This window comes from Apium graveolens, unplaced genomic scaffold, assembly GCF_009905375.1.
Source record: "Apium graveolens cultivar Ventura unplaced genomic scaffold, ASM990537v1 ctg2057, whole genome shotgun sequence".
Lineage (NCBI taxonomy): Eukaryota > Viridiplantae > Streptophyta > Magnoliopsida > Apiales > Apiaceae > Apium > Apium graveolens.
In genome coordinates, this window is record NW_027417509.1 from 14,352 (window position 1) to 36,873 (window position 22,522).

General features: G+C 38.0%; 1 protein-coding gene across 1 annotated transcript; it reads right to left on the reverse strand.

The window, feature by feature from the left end:
* Positions 1–11,413: 11,413 nt before the first annotated feature.
* LOC141700294 (KIN14B-interacting protein At4g14310) lies at positions 11,414–19,222 on the reverse strand. Its single transcript, XM_074504088.1, has 3 exons — positions 17,530–19,222; positions 16,725–17,338; positions 11,414–12,258 (listed from the first exon to the last, which is right to left on the reverse strand). Exons 1-3 carry the CDS (start codon positions 19,081–19,083, stop codon positions 11,730–11,732), a joined length of 2,697 nt encoding a protein of 898 aa, XP_074360189.1. The 5' UTR covers positions 19,084–19,222; the 3' UTR covers positions 11,414–11,729.
* Between the last annotated feature and the right edge of the window lie 3,300 nt (positions 19,223–22,522).

The following is a 22,522-nucleotide window of genomic DNA, read 5'->3' on the forward strand; positions in this document are numbered from 1 at the left end:
TCACCTACCAATGTGAAACAGGTGCAGAGTTTGACTGGGAGAATCGCCGCGTTAAATCGATTTGTTTCCAAGTCGTCTGATAGATGCAAGGAGTTTTTCAAGGCGATTAAAATAGCTGGGAAGGACTTTATATGGACGTCAGAATGTGAAGAGGCTTTCAAAAGAATCAAGGAGCAACTGGGACATCCTCCCATGTTGTCAAAGCCATTGGAGGGGGAAAATCTAATACTGTACCTCGCAGTGTCTGAATATTCGATCAGTGCGGTTCTGGTAAGAGAGGAAGACGGGCAGCAATCACCAGTGTACTACGTGAGCAAGCGGTTACACGATGCGGAAACTCGCCACACAAGTATGGAGAAACTGGTTTACGCCCTGATTCTTGCGTCAAGAAAATTGCGGCCGTATTTTCAAGCCCATAGAGTTGAAGTTCGTACAGCATACCCGTTGCGGCAGGTCCTGCACAAACCAGAGTCATCAGGCAGAATGCTGAAATGGGCTGTGGAGCTGGGACAGTTTGATTTGGAATATGTGCCTCGAACAGCGATAAAAGGGCAAGCCTTAGCCGATTTCTTGCTGGAATTTGATTCTGAAATTGATGATAAAGCTTTGGTGATGCTATATCCACCTCATGCCGAGGAGTCTTTGGAGGAGTTTCCGCATCCTTGGTGGATCTTGCATGTGGATGGGGCGGTTAACAATGGAGGAGCAGGTGCGGGCATAGTACTTGTATCTCCGGAAGGCCACCACCTGATGAGTGCAATTCATTTCAAGTTTTATGCAACTAATAATGATGCGGAGTATGAGGCGCTGATTAATGGCCTGAAAATCGCTCTGGAAATGGGGGTGCGAAACTTAATTGCAAGAAGTGACTCAGAGTTGGTAGTGAATCAGGTGAATGGGGGATTTCAAGCGCGAGGCCCGCGAACAGAATTATACTTGAGATGTGTACAGCGCCTGATTGGAATGTTCAAAGAAGTTAGATTGGAATGCGTTCCGCGGGAGAAAAACAGTAATGCGGATGCTTTGGCAAAAATGGGGTCACAACAAGAGGCTGTGTTGTTAGGATCCATCCCTCTTGAAATCCAGGAGGTTCCTAGTATCCCAGAGATAGAAACTATGCAAGTGGATGAAGCTCCCAAAGAAACATGGATGACGCCCATTCTAGCTTACATTCGCAAGGGAACACTCCCCGAAGATAAGTTTATGGCTCGTCGACTCCGTTATCAAGCCGCAAGATATGTGATATACGATGAAGTCCTATACAAGAGAGGGTTCAACCAACCTCTACTCAGGTGTGTTGAAGAAGGAGAAGGAAATTACATCCTAAGAGAGGTGCATGAAGGAATCTGTGGCAATCACTCGGGGGGTAGCTCGTTGGCAATGAAAGTGTTGCGCCAAGGGTATTATTGGCCCACAATGAGAGAAGATGCTACAAATTTCGTCAAGGCATGTGATCGCTGCCAGCGCTTTGCAAACTACTCGTCTATGCCGGCTACACTCTTGACGCCTATGGCAAGCCCATGGCCGTTCGCCATGTGGGGAATCGATCTTATCGGAGAATTGCCGAAAGCTAAAGGAGACGTCAAATATGCAGTGGTTGCGGTCGATTACTTTACTAAATGGGCGGAAGCTATGCCACTGGCTACTATCACCGCAAAGAAAATCAGAGATTTTGTTTTCAACTCAATTGTATGCAGGTTTGGAATCCCTTACAAGCTGGTCTCCGACAATGGAAAACAATTTGATAGCAAGGAGTTGCGACAGCTATGTGAGGAGTTGAAAATCAAGAAGGAATTTGCGGCGGTCTATCATCCTCAAAGCAATGGACAAACAGAGGCTGTTAACAAAATAATAAAACATACCCTCAAAACCAAGCTGGAGGAACGTAAAGGGAATTGGCCTGAAGAACTCCCGAAGGTGATGTGGTCATACAACACTACACCGCGATCTACTACGGGAGAAACGCCGTTTATGCTGACTTACGGTTACGAAGCTATGGTCCCCGTGGAAGTTGGATCGGGATCACTTCGCAGAGACTGTTACGGGAAAGAGGACGCTGAGGTTAATCAAAGGCTTCATTTAGATCTCTTAGAGGAGACGAGGGAAAATTCTCAGCTAAGGCTAGCAGCATATCAGCAGCGCGTCGCAAGGTATTATAACAAGAAGGTAAAAGGACAGTTGCTGAAGGTGGGGGATTTGGTACTTAGGAAAGTGATGCCCAATACGAAGAACCCCCAACATGGAGTGTTTGGAGCTAATTGGGAAGGACCGTACAGAATAAAGTCTATCCTGTGGAAGGGGACTTATCACCTTGAAGACATGGACGGGAAGCTGATTCCGCAAGCTTGGAATGCGGAACATCTCCGAAAGTATTACCAGTAAGGCGTGGCTTTGGCCCCTTGCATATTTCTTTTATTATTTTGGTTTATGCCCAGTTTATAGGCTAGAATTAAATAAATTCCTCCTAGCCTAGGGGGGTAGTGCATGTACTACTTACCTTGGGACTAGTTGAAGGGTCAATTTTTAGAAATAATTTCCCCACAAAGCATAGTAGCCGTGGGACTGGTGCACTTTTGACACCAGAGCGTATTATAAATAAAATTTTGAAACTTTCTAAGAGGATTTTTGCTCAGTTTGCTTGGTCCCATGACGCGTCCTAGATGTAGGGTGCGCCCTCAGTTAAAGGTTTTGTGTGAATAACAAGTAATGGATGACAAAGAGAACAATGAAACTCAAGTGAAATGTACTATTTTAAGGATGCGCCCAAGTTATCTTGGTTGATGCTCCTTTATATTAAATGTCCCCAGGATATCCTGTGTTTGGTCTCAGGACGCGTCCTGCTGCTTAGGACGCGCCCGTTAGAGCTTTGTGCCTTGATCAAACTTGTGTATAATATGGTACTGTGCTCATATATTTTTGCAGACAAGAAAATATAAAAATGCGCCCAAATGGGAAGGACGCGCCCAAATTGATGTATGTGGGCGATAAGCATGTGAATGAAATAGACGCGTCCTAAGAGTAGGACGCGCCCATATGCATGGTAAAGTAAAAGACTTGAGTAAAAATATGCATGAATAAAGCAAAAAGGATTTATAAAAAAAAAAAAAAAAAAAAGAGGTGCAGAATGAGTGAATGCTTAGAAATAGTTTTTACAATTTGCAAGGCTTCAAGGGGCCTGCACCCTTAAATAGTTCAAGTAAATAAGGACGTGTCCTAGAAAGGAGGCGCGTCATCTGGTTTGTTTTGGCCTTCTTGAGGGGGAGGTTGAGTTTGGAGAGGAGCAGGGGACGCGTCCTCCTCCTCTAAGCCCAGGAAAATCCTCTTGTTTTTGATGGAGTCTGCGGCCCTTACCCTGAAGTCGTTTACCCATATCTGGGTATCTGCATCAAACTTTGAGAATGTATACTCTGGGTCGTTGGCAATAAACCCAGAGCACCATTCTTCAAACCCAGCCTGGAAACCATGCTGGTAAACTAGCTTTTTCTCCTCTGTCCACCCATGCAGCCTATCATCATTCAGGATGTCGAGCTCCAGCTGCATGGTGGAGTTCAGAGTGATGACGCTGTTCACTTGTTTTTCCATTGCAGTGACATTGCCTTCCAAAACAGCCTTATCTGCTTGAAGACGCGTCCTCTCCCCTTCCAGGCGTCTAATCTCAGCATCTTTTTCTTGAGTGAGCAAGGCAATGTGTTTTTCCAGAGATTTGATCTTGTCTTCGGCCTGGCTCTTTGCAGTATCAGTAACAGCAAGGCGCGCCCTGAGCCTTGCCGCCATGTTGGCACTCTGTCTGGCATGAAGGTGAAGCTCAGCAGCAGCCTTCACCATGGCTTGTTCTGTTTGTTGCTCCATTCTGAAAGTCCAGCCTCTGACTTCCTCCTCTGAAAAATCCCCAACAGAGGACGCGCCCAGGTATCTGAGAACAAAGGATTGATCGTCAGGAATGATCTTTTGGCGTTTAGAAGGCGCGTCCTCTTCCTTCTCAGGAATGTCAAACACGGGAGTCTCAGTTATCTTTGGAGGAGGAGAAGGAGTTGCTGCAGGAGGTGGGGTTTTTGCCTGTGGATCAACTTTTGTAGGAGCCTGTTTCCTTGTCCTTAGTTTTTTAGAAGCCCCAATTGCGAATCCTTTGGGGAGTGAAGCCATATCTGCGGTATAAACATAAAAAGGAATTAGTTATGTGCAAAAAGACGCGTCCTGAAAGAAGGACGCGCCCATAACGTGATATAAAATCTACATGCAGGGCAGATATGGATGAATGCAAAGATGTATAAATGGGTGTGAGAATGACGCGTCTTGCCTAAGACGTTTTCTGTGATAATGAGACACGCCCGGGGGGTAGGGCGCGTCCAAAGTGATAATGCATATATAGTAACGTTTATAGGTCAAGCTAAATATGACGCGTCCTAAAGTCGTGACGCGTCTTATATATAATGATTTCTTACCTTGCTCTAAATCCACTTTCTTGTTGACGTCTGGCTGAATAATTTCTGTGGCTTGGAGCCCTTTGGATTTTTCAGAAGCGGTGAGGATGGGTTTCCCATTGTGGAAATCTCGAAATTTGCAGAGAGAACCCACTCGTGGGGACAAAGCTCCTATTTTCTTCAAATTCTCTTCGGTAATCATGTCTCTGAGGTTGAAATGTTTTTCGGCATACTGCAAAACCTTCTCTGCTCTCTTCTTCTTCTTTCCCGTAAGCTCTTTCTGGGTCCTTTTGTCTAAAAGAAGGAATGATAGGTTACAACAAGGAAAATAAAGAAAAGGATTATAAAAGGGAAGGCGCGTCTTGAAAGTGAGGACGCGTCCAGAGCATTGAACTCACTTGGTTCCAAATTGAAGCGAACGCGCGTCCTTTTGACGTCATAAATGTAGAAAAATGGTTCCTTCCAGTCTCTCTCGTGGCTAATTTTGCCTTCATTAAATCCTTTGTTGTTCAACCATTTGTTGACTACCAGAAAATGGTACCCGGGAATTGATTTCCTGATGCTGTAAAAGAAGCTGAACTCTTTCATTGAGGGCGCGCCCAACCTCAAATTATGGTACATAATGTACAGAGCCCAGGCTAGTTTATATGAATTTGGTGATAGTTGGACTGGAGCCACGTCGTACCATTTCAGAATTCTCTTAATGAATGGATGTAAGGGCGCGCCCACGCCTAGGGAAATCAGCTTTGGAGTAAGCACCATTCGGGGGATCCTTTGATTCCCGACGTTAAAAATATGCGGCCTCATGGTTCGAAGAGGGCGCGCCCAGATGCCCTCCATGTCATAGTACTTCATGTGCCATTGAATTTCCCAGTCGGTTGCAGTTGAGTCAAGAGCTACGCATGCCAGCTTACCCTCTCTTTTCCTTCTGGCATTCTTCTCTGCTTCAGTAAGGGTACCGAGCCTCGCCCAGTCACAATCTATTTCCACATCTGAAGGTTCCCAATGCTCTAGGGGAGGATCAGATTTTTGAGGAGATATGGGATATGTCTCAGGATCAGGAATCCTTCTTTCGAATTCGCTTACACTGTGTGGGGACAAGTCTTCGGAAGGAGCCGCGCCCTGGGAAGATGACGCGTCCTGTGTGTTTGACGCGTCCATATCAGAAATAGCCATTCTTTGAGGTTTTTGGCTTGTAGTAGGGATAATTTCGTCGTCCGTCCAATCTTCGATGGCAGCCCTTGAATGGAGAATTGGAGTTCTTTGCCTTTTGACTCCCTTCTTTTCCATTCTTGAAATTATGGGAACATGGTCCATGGAGTCAGAGCTAGAATCAGACATTATTGAGTTTTTTGATTTGAGAGAACGGAAGACGCGTCTTTCTGCTCTAAGGAAGGAATTCGTCCTGTGGATGTTGGGAAAGTCGGGGTTAAAGGAGATCAGGTGTGGGGAATAGGTTCCAATACGCTTGTTGAGTGCTTTAAACGGGTGAAATGGTGAAGAAGAAGACGCGTCCTCCAGCTGCAAAAGAATGAATAAAAATTTGAGGACGCGTCCATTTTTTAAAATAAAAAAAGAAAAGAAAAGGAAAGATGGAAGAAGGATATTGGGAGGGCGCGTCCTGAAAATCCACCGCAGGGGGGTGTGCTACAATGACGCGTCCTAATAAACCTTTGGCCCTATATTACCCTTGTTTGGGATAACTTGAACTTGCCTTAAATCAGAAAATACAGGACGCGCCCTAACGGGAAGACGCGTCCTACATGATTATGATAGCGGAATGTTAATCGACTGTTGGCAGTTTGGGGAAAATATGACGAAATTCTAGAAATATGTTGTTGGGAGATCAGGGAAGCTAAACATGTTATATTTACCTATACATACATATATACATACAAGCAGACATGAAGAACAGTTTATATGAGCATGGAGTATACGAATAGTTTCTTGCTCATTAAGATTAATGTATTCAGTCAAATAAAGAAATGAGAGGAAATTTGTGTACCTTTTGAGTTGAGGAATGAGTTGAGCTAAAAAAGTAGGGGAATGGTTGAACAGATCACCGGAATGTGGCCCTCGAAGCTCCTGTTTAACGATGCGGCAATGGCGGTTGTGTGTGAGAGAGAGAGATGATGGTGGTGGTATGATGGAGATTAGAGTATTTATAGAAGGATGATCCTATGGACGACAGCTGTACCCCGCATGCAGAAAGTAAGGGCAGGACGCGTCTTTAGGCTACGACGCGTCCGATTGTTTTGAGCCAACTTTTGGTACTGGGATTTAAGGATAAAACTTCCAATTTTGTTTTTAACTGCAAATGGAAGTTGGGGGGTAGTTGTTATACCCAAAATTTGGCATTGAGATTGATTCGGGTCAAATGCGGCTTACAGACAGTCAAACCCGATATTGCATTGTGGAAGAGAGGACGCGTCCAGTACCTTAGGACGCGCCTACTTTGGAAGAAATAAGTTACGAAGCTAGAAGAGTGCATGGTCAAGGGAGGACGCGCCCAGAATTTATGGACGCGCCAATGTTTATGAAAATGCTTGGCAGATGGAATCTTATGGTGATGGGCGCTCTAGGGCGCGTCTAAGTTAGCGAGGACATGTCATAGGAGGCGAAATGCTGTGTATGATGGTTTAGAGGGGATGTTGCAAGTTTGATGAGGTTAAGGACGCGCCCAAAGCTCTAGGACGTGTCCTGTGATTTTGATTGCTATAAAGAACGATTGATGAGGAAACAGGTTTTGATTTGTGGGAGTTAGGACGCGCCCAATTAGAAAGGACGCGTCCTGAGTTTGATCTGTGTACATTTGATGTTGAGTTCAAGACAAAGCACGCATGGAAAGGAGCAATGAAGAGGTATTTTTACTAACATATTTGTTGCAGGTATTCTTTGAAGAATTCCCTCCTTGAGACGGTCAAGGAGGGGGATGTCCGTGAAAAGCTTGAAGGCCTCCAGGGGTGTACCTGATGATTGAAGGCCTCCTCCTGTATTCAACGGGTGTCCTCGTTGGGGATGTGGGGTTTACTTTGGTGTGTGCTTTGGGAGCTCTGTTCTTGTATTCAACGGGTGTCCTCGTTGGAGAACTTTGGAGTCATCCTGCACTTTGCACCCAAGAGCTTGGGATCACCTGTCCTGTTATCTGGTGGGTTATCCTCATTCGGGGGACAGGGACGCGTCTGGCACTTGGGGTGAACCGTGGCTATACCTGCGTTCGTAAATCAAGGGAGATAGCTGTAGCGGAGTGTTATCCTTGCGCAGGGAGATGCACTATCCGTGAAGTCCTGCGATTACGGACGAGCCTTGGGCCTTTGCGGTTGGGCCTCATAGTTGGACATTCCTAAAGCTAGCAGAAGATGGATATCGGATGGGCTTCTACTGGGTTTAAGAGTAAGAAGTCTTAACGCGTTAGACTTCTTGTTCTACGAGAACTACGTCAGGCTTGATCCCTATATAAAGGGTACGTAGGCACATTGAGAGGGGAAGAAGTTGAGAGCTGATAAGAGAGCCACCACTTACTCTGATCAATCTCAGCCTAAAATAACCACAATCAACCATACACCGCTTAAGTTTCCGGCAAAGAACCACCGTCACAGATCTTAATTCCGGCGAGAAACCTCAATCTTTGTTGATACCAAATTCCTCCGTCAACAGTTCTGATTTGGAAAACAACAGAGGACTTGTCGAAATTAAATTGTATAGCCTGAAATTTTTGGTGGGTTATTAGGGCAGACATGTTGTACAAGAGGGCAAATGAAGAAATAAATTTTGATGTAAGCGACAGTTATACGTACCTACTCTCTGCATGCTTTCTTGACGGCATATATGACCTACAAAAACAGTAAGTCTGCAGTATCAAATGTCCCACTTAAGCCTACCACCTTAATGCTTAACAACAACGAATTAATACTGATTGTTGGGGATCTAAAGGATTATAGAGGTTCTTGACAGTATATTTCAACTAATTATAGGACTAGTTAAAACTGATACAGTTATCGAAATTAAATAGGAAAGCTGAGTGAGTGGCCTTAATTTCAAGAGTTCAAAGTTTCTGAGTAGCGTTGGGCCATCAAAACCTTAATTGTGATTAGGATAAACAACTAAATACATGAATGAAGTTTGAATATTTCGTTATACCATTTTCTAAGATACTATGACTTCCAGTTCCAGGCTTCTGTTCTTTAGTATTCCATCCTGTAAGAACCTCGTTTTAAACACAGACTAGTAGTTCTCTGAAGTTATCGTAGACTCGTAGGCTGATATGTAAATCGTATCCTCTGCTCTCTTCAGAAGAAAGAAATCATATTCGATAAAATTTCTTGCTGGGAAAACATTGAGAATTTTGAAGTTGTACCGAATTATTAGCTTCCATCTTTAAGAACATGTGATAATTTTTATCATGAAAATAGTATATTTCCTGTAAATAATAGATTTGCAACTTATATAGGCAACGTTTGAGCATCTAACAAACATTTGGGTTCAAATTCATCCATTGCATTCACAAAAGTGTTGCATTCACAAAAATGTTTGTGATTGTTTTACTACACAGAAGCAAGCAAACACGCTCCGTTGGAACCACCATTTTGAACTTAAGGAAGACTCAAAGTGCGTTGTGCTTGAATCTTGTATTTACCAGATCAGGGAGTTAATCACCAATTTCAAGTGGAAAGAGATTAAAGGGGATGATTTTACTCCAAATTTGGCCACTACAGGGTCGAATATGCTGATATGATACACATGTTACACACCAATAATTGTGATAATGAAGTCATATAACGTACTCTCTTCGTTTTTTTTATTAGTGACTTTTATGCATTCATTTGTAAAAGAAAATTTTAAAAATGATGATTTCTTTATGCGGTCAAAGCATAAAAAAAGTCAAGAGATAATTAAAACAAAACAGAGGAAGTACTCGTATTTAAATATGTGTACATGCTCCCATCTAAAGCCGAACAAACAAACGGGTCGTGCGTGCCGGACCGAATTTTTAACGGGTCGGTTTACTTACAACAGAACTCGCGAATGCCCGTGTAAATAAACGGTCCGTACCGTGCCGAGCCGGTTATTGAAACTACTGACCCGTGAACGGCCCGCGATTCAGACGAATAAAACGGTTCCTTTGAACTAGGACGGTCAAAAAATTCGAAAAATCCGTTATTCGTCCGAAATAAAGCGGATATTATTCGTATTCGAAACAAAGCAGATATTATCCTTATTCGAATCGACGATTGCAGATAAGGATACGAATATAGGCATATTTGTATCCGATAATATCTGAATCCGAATAAATATATTATATTTAAATATTTATTTAATTTAAAATTTATTATATTAAATTTATATTGTGTGTATGTGTATATAAATACATACACACACATATATATATTTATTTAAATATTATGTTAATACAAATTTTATATAATTCTGAAACAATATTGACATATGTAAAAAAAAAATATTTGAGTTTAACAATTTAAAGATAACAAATATATTAAAAAGATAAATAAAAATTATTTTTTGAATAAATTAAAATAGGATAAAATCGCTTTAAATCTTATTTTAATTTTTAAAAATGAAATTACAATTTTTACCATATTTTTTAATTTTTAATATACAAATAAAAAATTTAATTGAAAATCGAATTCGGATTCAGATCCGAATTCGAATATTATTTTTTAAATATTTCCGGATTCGGATATGGATACAAATACAAATTTTCGAATTCGAATTCGGATACGAATATGATCCGAATTATCAGTTTGGCAGCCCTACTTTGAACAGCGGTTCACTGCCGAATAAAGGCGGCTAATAACCTTTTACTTCTTTCTGTTATTTGTTTTGTATGCACATTTGTTTTGTATGCACAGCAGTCAGCAGCAGAGTTTGTATATTAGTATTACTTAATCTGTTTTCCTTTTACTTTTTACTTTTGTTTTTTGTTTATGTTTTTTACAGACACGTTTTTACTATTTATTTTTGTTTTTGTTTTCTTTGTTTGTACACAGTATGCAAATTGTACACATAACATGTTTTGTTTTTACATTTTATTTTTCTCGATCTTAATTTTTTCTGTTAAAATATAATTTCTTGAAAAACTAATATGTATTAAAATATAATATATATTAAAATAAGGAAAAGCGGACGGTACCTCTGTAAATTTTATTAATTAGAAAATTGTTACAATTGATTTGAGAGTACTCCTATCTAAAAAACGGAACAAACCTTTTATATTTTCATACTCTAAACCACCCAATTCTCACTCGCGGTGTTTGTGTGAATAGGCAGGCCGAATAACCGCGAATAGAAGGGCTGGTTCAACTATTTTATAAATTGTTATTCGGGTGTGGTTTTGGCGAGCGGTTCCGGTTTCGGATGTTGCAGTTCGTGTTCGGCTCGTGTGGATATCCGATTAGTGCCGAATATTAAACCAGCATGTGATGAGGCGAGTCAGGCAAATATTTGACGAGCCGAGTTACGTTTGGGCCGAGCCAAACCGCTCGTTTGGCCTGCTCTACTCCCATCCATGACAAATCATTAGCCCACAACCACTGCTTCATCTCCATCCATGACAGGCCAGAAATCCCAAGGACTAAGAGAAAATTAGACTGAACAAAGATCCAAATTGCGGAAAATCAATCAATAATTAAACTAGATAAATCTGCTTGCAAAGCAGTAATCTTTTAGGAGTGCCCACTCAAAACAACACCAGAACCGCATGAAAAATGTAATTTTGTAAAACCAAGAACAACCAAACCAGCAACCTCATTTGCACACTAACAAAGCGGCCTAAACACAAAAAAAAGACAAAAAAAAAATGAACTCACATACTTCATCAATAACAATGTAGCCTCATCTTCTACCAAGAGGGCAATTGTACAAGTTCAATTGGAGGCAATTCAACAATCTCCTCACACTGATATTGTTATTGAACAGTATTCTGACAATCATGAAGAAATCATTCCATGATAGAATATAGTAGCATTGAAAACTTTATACCATGGAACCTCGTATTTAAAACTTCATATGTTTTCCCCCTCAATTTGAGAAGCTAAAATTTTTAGGTACTCATATTTTAAAAAAAACATACAAGGTGATGCCAGAAAATCACAATCTAACCACTATCTGATTTTCATTAAATGGCTAAACACACAAACTACTGTTTCACTCTAAGAAAAGCTGTAAATTAATATACAGTATCGGCGCTTAACACCGATAACTAGAAAAAAGCAACACAAAAAAACAGAAAAATGCTTGAGTGCTTCACAAACATGCACACACAGCAATAGTTCAAACTCATTAGATATACTATAACAAGTACTTCCACATTGCTGGGCGGTCTCTTGATATGAGCAACACTCGGGAACTTGAGTAATCAAAAGATGGAGAATACATATCATCTGGTCCAATCATGTCTCTCACTTTTTGCATGCTGCCATAATCGCTGCTGCAAGATTGCAACTGATTGTCAAAGGCATCAAAAACAAATAATCCCAAACCACATGCTCCCATGACAAAGTTTGAATTTCCCCAGACTTGTGTTATGGTTGTGTAATGGGAGTGAGCATTTGACTCTGGCAATGTGTAGGTACTAACAAGCCTCTGCTTGCGCAAGGAAAATTGTAGGACCTGGGAACATGACTGCTTTTTCATGGATGGATTTAAGTTGGTGCAGCCAATATATACGGAGTCTCCAAGAGAAAAAACCGATTGTGCATTTGTTCCAAGTTTGGGTATCTTAAAACCAACACCAGTTGGATGACGAAAATCTAATATATTTATAGAATCAGAAGTGCAGAACACACCATCATTACCTTCTGCTTCAGAAGAGCTTACCCTGCAATTGCATTTATCAAAAACATTAATACTGATTATCAGTCCCTACTTGTCAGGCACACATCGTCTAAAATGTCTTCAAACAGATTATGTTTTATTTTGTTAAATAAACAGATTATGTTGCATACAACGATCTATGAAACTATTTAGTAGATATAAAGAAGTATAATACAGTGTACTTTACAGCTTAAAATTTAGCATGTCATTCATGATGTTTCCCCACAAAAAAAAAGTTAGTATTAAGTTAAAGGGTTAAATATCAAAGTGGTCATTCAACTGAACGACATATATCAGTTTAATCATCAAAGTTAACGGGGTATCATTTGAATCACTAAAGTTATAATAAATATCATACATATACCTCAAAATATGTGTTCGAGAATTAAAATTTATTTTATGGAGTTCTATATATTTTTCTTGAATCCTATTACAACCAAATTAAAATGTATGAATTCTAGTATTTTCTATAATATAATAAGATTTTTTAAAATTTATCTACTATTTATTTTTAATTTTGTAGTCATTTGCTTTATTTAAATAAAAATAATTAGTAGATAAATTTTAAAAATCTCAAAAAATCATCTAAAATACTATGAATTCATAACTTTTCATTTGGTTGTAATAAGATTTAAAAAAAATGTTTAGAACTCCATAAAATAAATTTTAATTCTCGAGCACATATTTTGAGATATCTGTTTGATATTTATTATTACTTTAGTGATCCAAATGATACCCCGTTAAGTTTGATGATTAAATTGATATATGATCTTCAGTGACCACTTTGATATTTAACCCTTAAGTTAAAATAGAAGTACAAGTGTAAAACTTTTACATCTGTCGCGATTTCATATAATATAGTTGTTTAAGTAGCTGCTACCCACACATACAGAATTAGAATAAAAACTTATAATTCTTATAGTTTGTTTCTTTCTAAATTGAAGAGAAGAAAATAACATCCTCATACCTTTTTAATCTTTTTAAATAAATTCAATTGATGCTAGAAACAGTATAGGGTTAAACTAGTGAACACACTAAGTAGCAGGTTTTTGTACATAAATCAACATCCTTTGCCTGCGCAATACAATACAGTAAGATAGACAGCATAGAATTAAAATGACAACCCTAGTGACGAAATTAGTAAAGAAGTAAAACTGAGGAAAGTGAGGACAATATCAAGTGATTCGGTACTTCAATCAAATGATATTAGGATAAAAATGAAATGACAATATCAAGTGATTCGGTACTTCAATCAAATGATATTAGGATAAAAATGAAATGACATCAAGGAGTATAAGTTTTACAGTACAGTAATAGAATTAATGACAACCCAGGTAAAGAAACTAGTAAAGTAAAATTGTGGAAAGTGATGACAATATCGAGTGATTCGGTACTTCAATCAAATGATAATAGGATAAAAATGAAATGACATCAAGGAGTATAAGTTTTACAATACAGTAACATAGACAACATAGAATTAAAATGACAACCCTGGTAAAGAAATTAGTAAAGAAGTAAAAATGAGGAAAGTGATGACAATATCAAGTGATTCGGTACTTCAATCAAATGATAATAGGATAAAATGAAATGACATCAAGGAGTATAAGTTTTAAAAGGTGGGTAACTGAGAATGTAAGAACAAGTCCAAGTGGTGCTAAAGTGGGTGCTATTGCTATAATATAGCACCCACACTGCCACACAAAAAACCAACTCCAATGGCGTGCTATACTTAGTGCTAAAGTAAAAGTGACAAGTACAGTTGTGTACTTTATGATTATGTAATTTGAAATAGAGCTTTACTTGAATATGTTTGGTGTTATTTTGCATCTACCCCATTGGATCATAAGTTCTATTTTAGCATCAAAAATCATTTTTTAATTTCAAATTATAGCAATAGCTACATCTATTTTAACATTATCATTGGACTAAAGAAGTCCAATGATGATGCTAAAGTAGGTGTTATTACTATGATATAGCACTCAAGCAAAAAAATCAACTCCAATGAGATTTTAAACTTAGAGCAAGTTCAATGGTGATGTTAAAATAGATGTAGTTATTGCTATAATTTGAAATCAAAAAGTGATTTTTGATGCTAAAATAGAACTTAGAGCAAGTCCAATACTAAATTCAAAATAGCTATAGTTATTGCCATAATATAACACCAAAAAGTGTTTTTGAGTGCTAAAATAAAAGTTGCACTCAAATGCTAGTTTTATAATTAGTTTTAAATTTACATAAATATTTTAATTTTTACCTAATTCAATATAGTTTTGATACTTTGTAATGTACAATACAATAATTGTTTAACTTTTCCCTCTATTTGTAGTAAAATATGATGTGGCAAGGAGTTTCAAATATAGAACCAAGGATGCATATGTGCATATAAGTATATCACCGTTTTGGAGTTAAGTTTTTTTGTATTTGCGGCTATAATATAGCAATAGCAAGAAGGATAGCATTGCATTTGACTTGCTCTTATAGTCCAAGAATCAATGCAAAATAGCACCAAACATATCCAAATAAATCTCTATTTCAAATTACATAATCATAAAGTACACAACTATATTTGTCACTATTACTTTATTAATGCAATTTGCCACTTGCATGTTTATGTGGCAATTATAGCACTATCTATACTTATATCTATATTTAGAACCAAGTATAGCATTTTGCTATTTTAGCACCAAGTATAACACCTGATTGGAGTTGGGTTTTTTTTGTGTGGGTGCTATATTATAGCAATAGCACCCACTTTAGCACCACCATTGGACTTACTCTTAGACCATCTCCAACCCAACTCTTAATGTGTACCTTTACACCAAAATGGTGTAAAATTTATTTCCAACCTAACTCTAAATTTTACACCATTTTGGTGGCACCAAATGTTACATCAAATTTGGTGTTACACTAAATTTTTAAAGTTTTTGTTTATTTCAACATTACCCTTAGGCCATCTCAAACCATTACTTTGTTTTAATATAACTTTATCTTTAAATTTTCACCTTTTTCACTTCAAATCACTATTTCTTCTCCAACCATTCCTTCAAATTTTACTTCAAACCCATTTTATATACATATAAAACTATAAATATACACACATGTACCACTATATTATGGAACAAGTGGAATGGACATGTGTCAGCCTATACGTTGCCTTATATGTATAGTGCACCTTCAAATATAGAGTTGAACAGTGTATTACTTCAAAAATAAAGATGAAGTTAACTATCATTGGAGATGGAATTTAGAGACTTCAACTTCAAATATAGAGTAATATAAAGTGAAGGGGGCTTTCACAGCAACCATTGGAGATGTCCCTTGTGCTTCTTGTATAAAACAAAATTCTTCCATTTGTACCCGGCCAACTTTATTACTTTTGTACTTTTGACAATCAAAGTACGAATTTAGAGACTTCAACTTCAAATATAGAGTAATATAAATTGAAGGGGGCTTTCAAAGCAACCATTGGAGATGCCCTTATGCTTCTTGTATAAAACAAAATTCTTTCGTTTGAACCCAACCAACTTTATTACTTTTGTACTTTTGACAATAAAAGTACAAACTCACATCAAAATAGTATAATGCATTGGAGATGCTCTTAGATGCAAAATAACAAAATGCTATACTTGGTGCTAAATATAGAACCAAGTATAGCTATTGCTAAAATTGCCACCTAAGCATGCAAGTGTCAAAATAAATTAATAAAGAAATAGTGATAAATATAATTGTGTACTTTAAGATTAGTTAATTAGAATATAGCTTTATTTGGATATATTTAGTGTTATTTTACATCTATTATTGGGTCATAAGTTCTATTTTAATACCAAAAATCATTTTTTGATTTCAAATTATATCAGTAGCTACATCTATTTTAACACCAACACTGAACTTGCTCTAAGGTATGTTATTACTGATGCGGGAAAGAAGAATATGAGGAGGGATATCATTGAACTTCAACAGATTAGACTTAAAATATACATAAATTAAAACACACCCTGCTGCTGAAAATTTTCAACCGCCTCATTGGACTTCAACATATTAGACTTACATATACATCAATTAAACTCACCCTGCTGGTGAAAATTTTCAACCGCCGCCTCTTTACTACGCTATGAAGTAATTTATGAGCATCTACGCTGATGGCTTATAAAGAAATAAATCAAATATGCATCACAAAACAGATAACCATGAGGTAAGCCACATAAGCACAGACCAGAAAATTAACTGTCACAACTCTTAGTCTCAGTTATCACATGGTTTTTTTTAACTTCGGTAATAATCAAAAGTTATGATACTAAAGTATATATCTGGGATTTGAAGAACTGACTCTATTTTAGACAACGTCAACAATTTTCAGCATTATCAATTTAAAAAGTGAAAACCATCAAAATTTTATAGAACGCAAGGAAAGATATAACTTAACCAGGATAAAATATAAATATATATGAAATTCACAAATAAATATCTTGCCTTTGCCGAACTCCTCCACCCATCTCAGCATCTGTATTGTTAACATGAAGGGCTGAAATTTTCCTGCCAAATAAAGAAACCGACACCAATGATTGAGGATTTAGAGAGTCGACATCCCACAGGGAAATGTTTTCTGCCTCGGCTATGACAACCTTTCCTCGGTTTCTCCACTGCAAAGGGCTTGAATAGTCCATTGCCTGCACAGGCTTCTGCACCTCCCATTTCATGATATGCTCCCCATCACGAATATCATAAACTTTGACAACTTTCTGATGACTAGCTGTTGATATGATGAGGGGTCCAGAAGGTTTATACCACCATTGCTGGTTTTCAGGTGCCATAATACTAGACAGAGTATTCCTTCTATATAATGTGTTATTAGGTAAAGGAGCAAGAGCTGTTCTTGTATTAATTGTCCCATCCTCGATATGAACTGCTCTCACCTCCTTCGTATAGAAGTCCCATGAGCAAAAACCCGAATCCATGGTATTCCCTGCCGATGCTGCCACAACATATTTTCCAGAACAACCATCTGCACTAGGGGCACGAATTACCCAACAGTCCCTCCAGACATTAGGAGAAACCCAAACCGGTGGCCTATATTCAGCTTTCTCCTGAATTGTGTGACATCATGTAAGTAGGTGTTATGGGTCTACTAAAAGTGTGGTTATTGGCAACATAAGCATGACAAAAAATGTTGAGAGGATACAGTCTTACAGATGCTCAAGTCAAGGTAAGAAGCAGAATGAATTTCACCTTAGTAAATACTAAATACTAACAATTAACGCAACTATAAAGTGCATACCTCACAGTGGGGAACATCATATAAGGTACATGAGCTGTCATCGTGTGCAAGAAGAACGGATTCTCCATCGGACACAAACCATCCTCCAGTCGTTGTCTTCTGACCAATATCATTCAACTGATAAATGCAGCTCTCTTCAGACTCTTCATCAATTACCATTGTTGGCACATTCTCTTGATCTTCAAACTCATCAAGTGTTTCACTTGTTGTGAGCACAAGTTCAGACAACCCGCCTCCAGTCACCATATTTGAAGACTCATGAACAGCTGAACTCCCAACACCATCCATTTCTTGGACAGCATCGTAATCCATGTTCTGATTGTCTCCCTTAATCGAATCCTTAAACTGCTCATCCTTCAGTAAAGCTAGAAATTCCACTGCTATTGGGTTCTCATCAATAGGAATAGATAACTTAACCTCCATCTTTGATGCACTTGCAATTTCCTCAACGTCAGGCTCCCCGATTTGTGAGCCACTCACAAAGCCTTCTACAGATGGTTTTAGTGCCGTCCTGTCTCTAAGTAACTTGTGATGTGGGAATAATCTTGCTTCTAACTCCTCAGTGTTCAACCCTTTAACCGAACTTCTGCCAAGATCCACATCATGTTGACTCATCTCTGCTACATATATACGTTCTTTATCCTCACAAGCACTGTCAACAATGCCAAACTTTGATTCCGTAGTACCAACAACATTTCCCATCACCTTCTCAATTCCAGATATCTTTTCTTGAATATCAGTAATAATCACCTTTGACACATCTGGATTATTCGAATCCAATATCTCCTTAGTCTTCTTAATATCCGAAGCTATCCTCTTAACCTTCCCTTCCAAAAACGCAAGCTTCTCATGCAACTTACTCGGATACCTACTACCCGAAACAGTCCCACCTCCTCCACTTCCACATTTCCCATTCGAACCATTCAAACTACTTGATCTCCTCAAAAAAGCTCTCCCAACCTCCTTCACACCCTTTTCAACTCCCTCACTCAACCTCAAACGATCACTACACCGCCCCCTCGACTCCTCCCTAACTCTATTCCCACCACTTCCTTTCAATTCCACCTCCATATTCTTAACAAGATCACTACTTTTCCCCAAATCTCTCGATCCCCTTCGCCTAATTTCACTCGAATCCCGAAAAAAACCCTTATTTTCCTTCCCATTCTCCACCACATTACTCTTCCCACTATCCAAAACCCTAGCTTTACTAAAACCTCCAACCCCCCTATTAAATTCACAAGGACTCTCACTCCTACCTCTCGGAACCGAAGACGTAGACCACCGAAGCCTATTATCGAAACCCTTTTCGATTCTTGGCACATTTCGAATAACAGGCCTAACAGAACCCTCAAAACCCCCAATTCTTGAACTGGGCCTAGGGTTTTCTTTACCACAAGATCTTTTAATTGAGTCTTTTCCAGTACTACCCATCACTGATTTAGCAACTGGGGTTGTAGATTTGATGGGTTTGGATGTAATTGTGGGTTTTACAGCGGTTAATTTGGTGCCGGAAGTAGGGTCTTTGCTCCGGCGAAGTGATAAAGCAGACATTTTTACAGTGTGTTTTGGTAAATCTTGATGTGGGTTGGTGTTATAATTTGGGTTTGTTGTGTTTGTTTGTGGATTGATTGATTTGGGGGTTTGAGTGATTGAATGAGTTGGGAGGAGCGTGGGGTGAGTGTGTTTATTGTTTACGAGGGAAAATGATTTTTTTTGATTTTTCAAAGTTCCGCTTTGTCTCTCTTATTTTTTACAGGCTTTTTTTATTTTCACATCTCTTGTTTTCCTCTACTTTTACAAACTTCTACTCTCTTTATCTCGTTCATTTCTATACAATTTCTTTTTTATTATGTTCCAATTAATTTTATACACTTCAAAATTTGACAAAAATAGTAAAAAATTTATAATATAAAAATTAATTACACCCACTCACATTTACTGCTTTCTTCCTCTACACTAACTTTGTACATTATATATTGATTGACCTCAACACTTGACTCACTTTTCTTTTTTTTTTTTCTCCGAACATTCCACTTTTTCTTAAATTCCATACCCAAATCAAATGTATACTTTTCAATTCTCAATGGAACGGATGGATGAAATGTATACTTCTCAATGGAACGGATGGAGTATATATATATATATATATATATATATATATATATATATATATATAATAGTTTCTGTTGTGTGTTATGAACAGTGTTTTTCTTCATTTTAGCTTATTACCCCTACCATTCTGCTTTATTACATTTAGTGCCACCGCCACCTGTACAGTCTCATGTTCAACTTTCTTCTGTGCACGTGGGATTGCACGTTACTCCTGAGGTTTATAACCAATTATAGTATATGAGGTTCAAAATACAACACAATCACCCTCAATGGTACTATTTTGAATAAACTTTAACACTTGCATAGAGAAGCTTTAACACTTGCATAGAATTATATACTTGCAAGAAATTTGTAATTTGAAATTTGAATTTCATCCACCTTTTCCTGGCTAGCCTGAACTCTCTCTACAAACATCAAGCATCAAACATCCACTGTAGCTTCGATTTCAAACATCAAACATCCACTGTTGGGTTTTAGAATGACACATTATGTGGCAAGGTACAAAGATGCTACTAAGGCCCGTAGAGCTGCGAAGCGACAAACTCTTAGAAGAAAAATTATGATTAGGTTAATAAGATAGTAGTTGTACACTAACTACGGTCAATTTATTCTTAGATGATTACTTTACTGAATAAGTTTATGATGATGATGCCGATACCGATTATAGTTCAGGTAACAATTGCTTATTATATTAGTTGGCTTAGTTATCATAATTGAAGACATATTTATGTAACATATTTGGAAATTTTTGGTGTTGACAAATTGATTGGTACTGTTCCTCATAGTCTGGTGGTGAGAGTTTTCTAATTATGATTGAAAATAATGATTTAGTTGATCTCAAGGTTGAGCTTAAAGTTTGTCGATCAGGAAGTGGACGGGAGAATCACATTTCACCTTCGAATGAGGTGGCTGGAATAATGGTGGGTAGTAGTAGTTGCACAACCCTGACCGTGACATTATTATACAGCCAAAGATTGGAAAATTGGAACGCGTTATTGGAGCTACTATAGCAGCTCCACATACTAGTTATGCTGAAGATCGTGCACACCAGAATATACTTCCATATTCCTCTCCTACTTGCCACCATATGACAGCTGTAAAAGTTAGTTAGACATAGTTTGTTATAAAGTAGTGTTTACTTTTTTTTGTTGGTTAGCAAGCTTAATGGCTAAGTACAATCTGTAAAAATAAACTCTCTCAATTGTGCTTCTCTCTAAGTTTAGCTCTTCTTCTTCAGTGGTAATGCACAGAACATCTGCTAGTTTTCATTAATGGAGTCTGTTACATAAAGTTCATGTTCATCCTCTTCTTAGTTTGCTGATTGTTACTTGTATCTAAAGAGCGTAAATGACAAAGTTTATCATGGTATCAGAGCCTGCTTCGTTGATTTGAGATTTTACGAACGTGTTGCATCTTCTTCGAATAGATTCTTCATCTTCTTTGTTGATTCTGATCTCTAATGGCGTTTTCGTATGATACATCGTTGTTCTCTATTATCAGGTGCAATTGTTCCAAATCTCTCAAGTTTTAATTTCTTCTCTACTCTTTGCTTATTGTTTAATCTACTGAGGTAATGGCGAATAATAGAAACTTACATCCTAATCAAGATCCTGCTAGCGTATATTTCATACATCCTTCAGATGCAAGTTCATCACAGCTTGTATCTACTAAGTTCAATGGCACTGGATATGCTAATTGGAAGCGATCGATGATTCTAAGTCTCTCTGCTAAAAACAAACTGAGTTTTGTTGATGGATCTTTAACTAGACCTTCTAATACCACACCTGAAGGAAAAGCCTGGGATAGGTGTAATGATCTAGTTTGCTCCTGGCTATTGTTTAATCTAGATGATGTTATTGCTAAGAGTGTGCTTTTCTTCAAGTCTGCAAGAGAGATATGGTCAGACTTGGATGAACGTTTTGGTTATACTAGTACGCCACAATTGTACTCTCTGGAACAACAATTATATGAAATGAGTCAAGGTTCCAAATCTATATCTAAATTTTTTACTGCAATCAAATATGTATGGGATGCTATCAATGACACCAGTCCCTTGCCTACTTGTACCTGTAATCACTGTACTTGTAATTTGACTAAAAGAATTGTTGAAAAGCAACAAGAACAGAGATTAATACAGTTCATGATGAAGCTCAATGATAACTTTAGTGTTGCAAGGGGAAATGTACTGATGATGGAGTCAATTCCAGCTATATCACAGGCTTTTAGGCTGTTTGCTCAAGAAGAAAAACACAGAGAATTGTCAAGTGCCTCTCAAACTGAATCATTGGCTTTTATTGCAGAATAGAGGCCATATGACAACAAATCTAATTTCAGAGGATATTCTAATGCATCTCAATCTCAAAGGCAGCCTAATGTTTTTAATCAAGGGAAAGCTCCAAATTCTGGAAATGCTAAAAGGACTTACTATTGTACTCATTGTCAGATTTCAGGACATAGTTTGAAGAGATGTTTTAAGGTCCATGGTTATCCACCTGGATTTAAGTTCAAAGAAAGGAAAGTTGCTGCTATATCTCAAAATCAATTGAGTGATTCTTCTTCTAACACTACAGATCCAGTAATCTCTATAGAGCAATACAACCAGCTTATACAACTATTCAACAATCATCAGGTTAACTCCAACAATGATACTGTTTCAACTAGTCATGCTCTTCTAGCAGGCAAGTGTTTATTTTCTTCCAATATTGCTACTTGGATTCTTGATAGTGGTGCCACAGATCACATTTGTTCAAAATTGAATTGGTTTTCTGATTTTACACCAACTACACTCAATGACAATTTCATTGTTGTTCCTGATGAAAGAAAAGTTAAAGTAACTCATACTGGTTTAGTACAATTGAATTCTGATATTTTTCTGCAT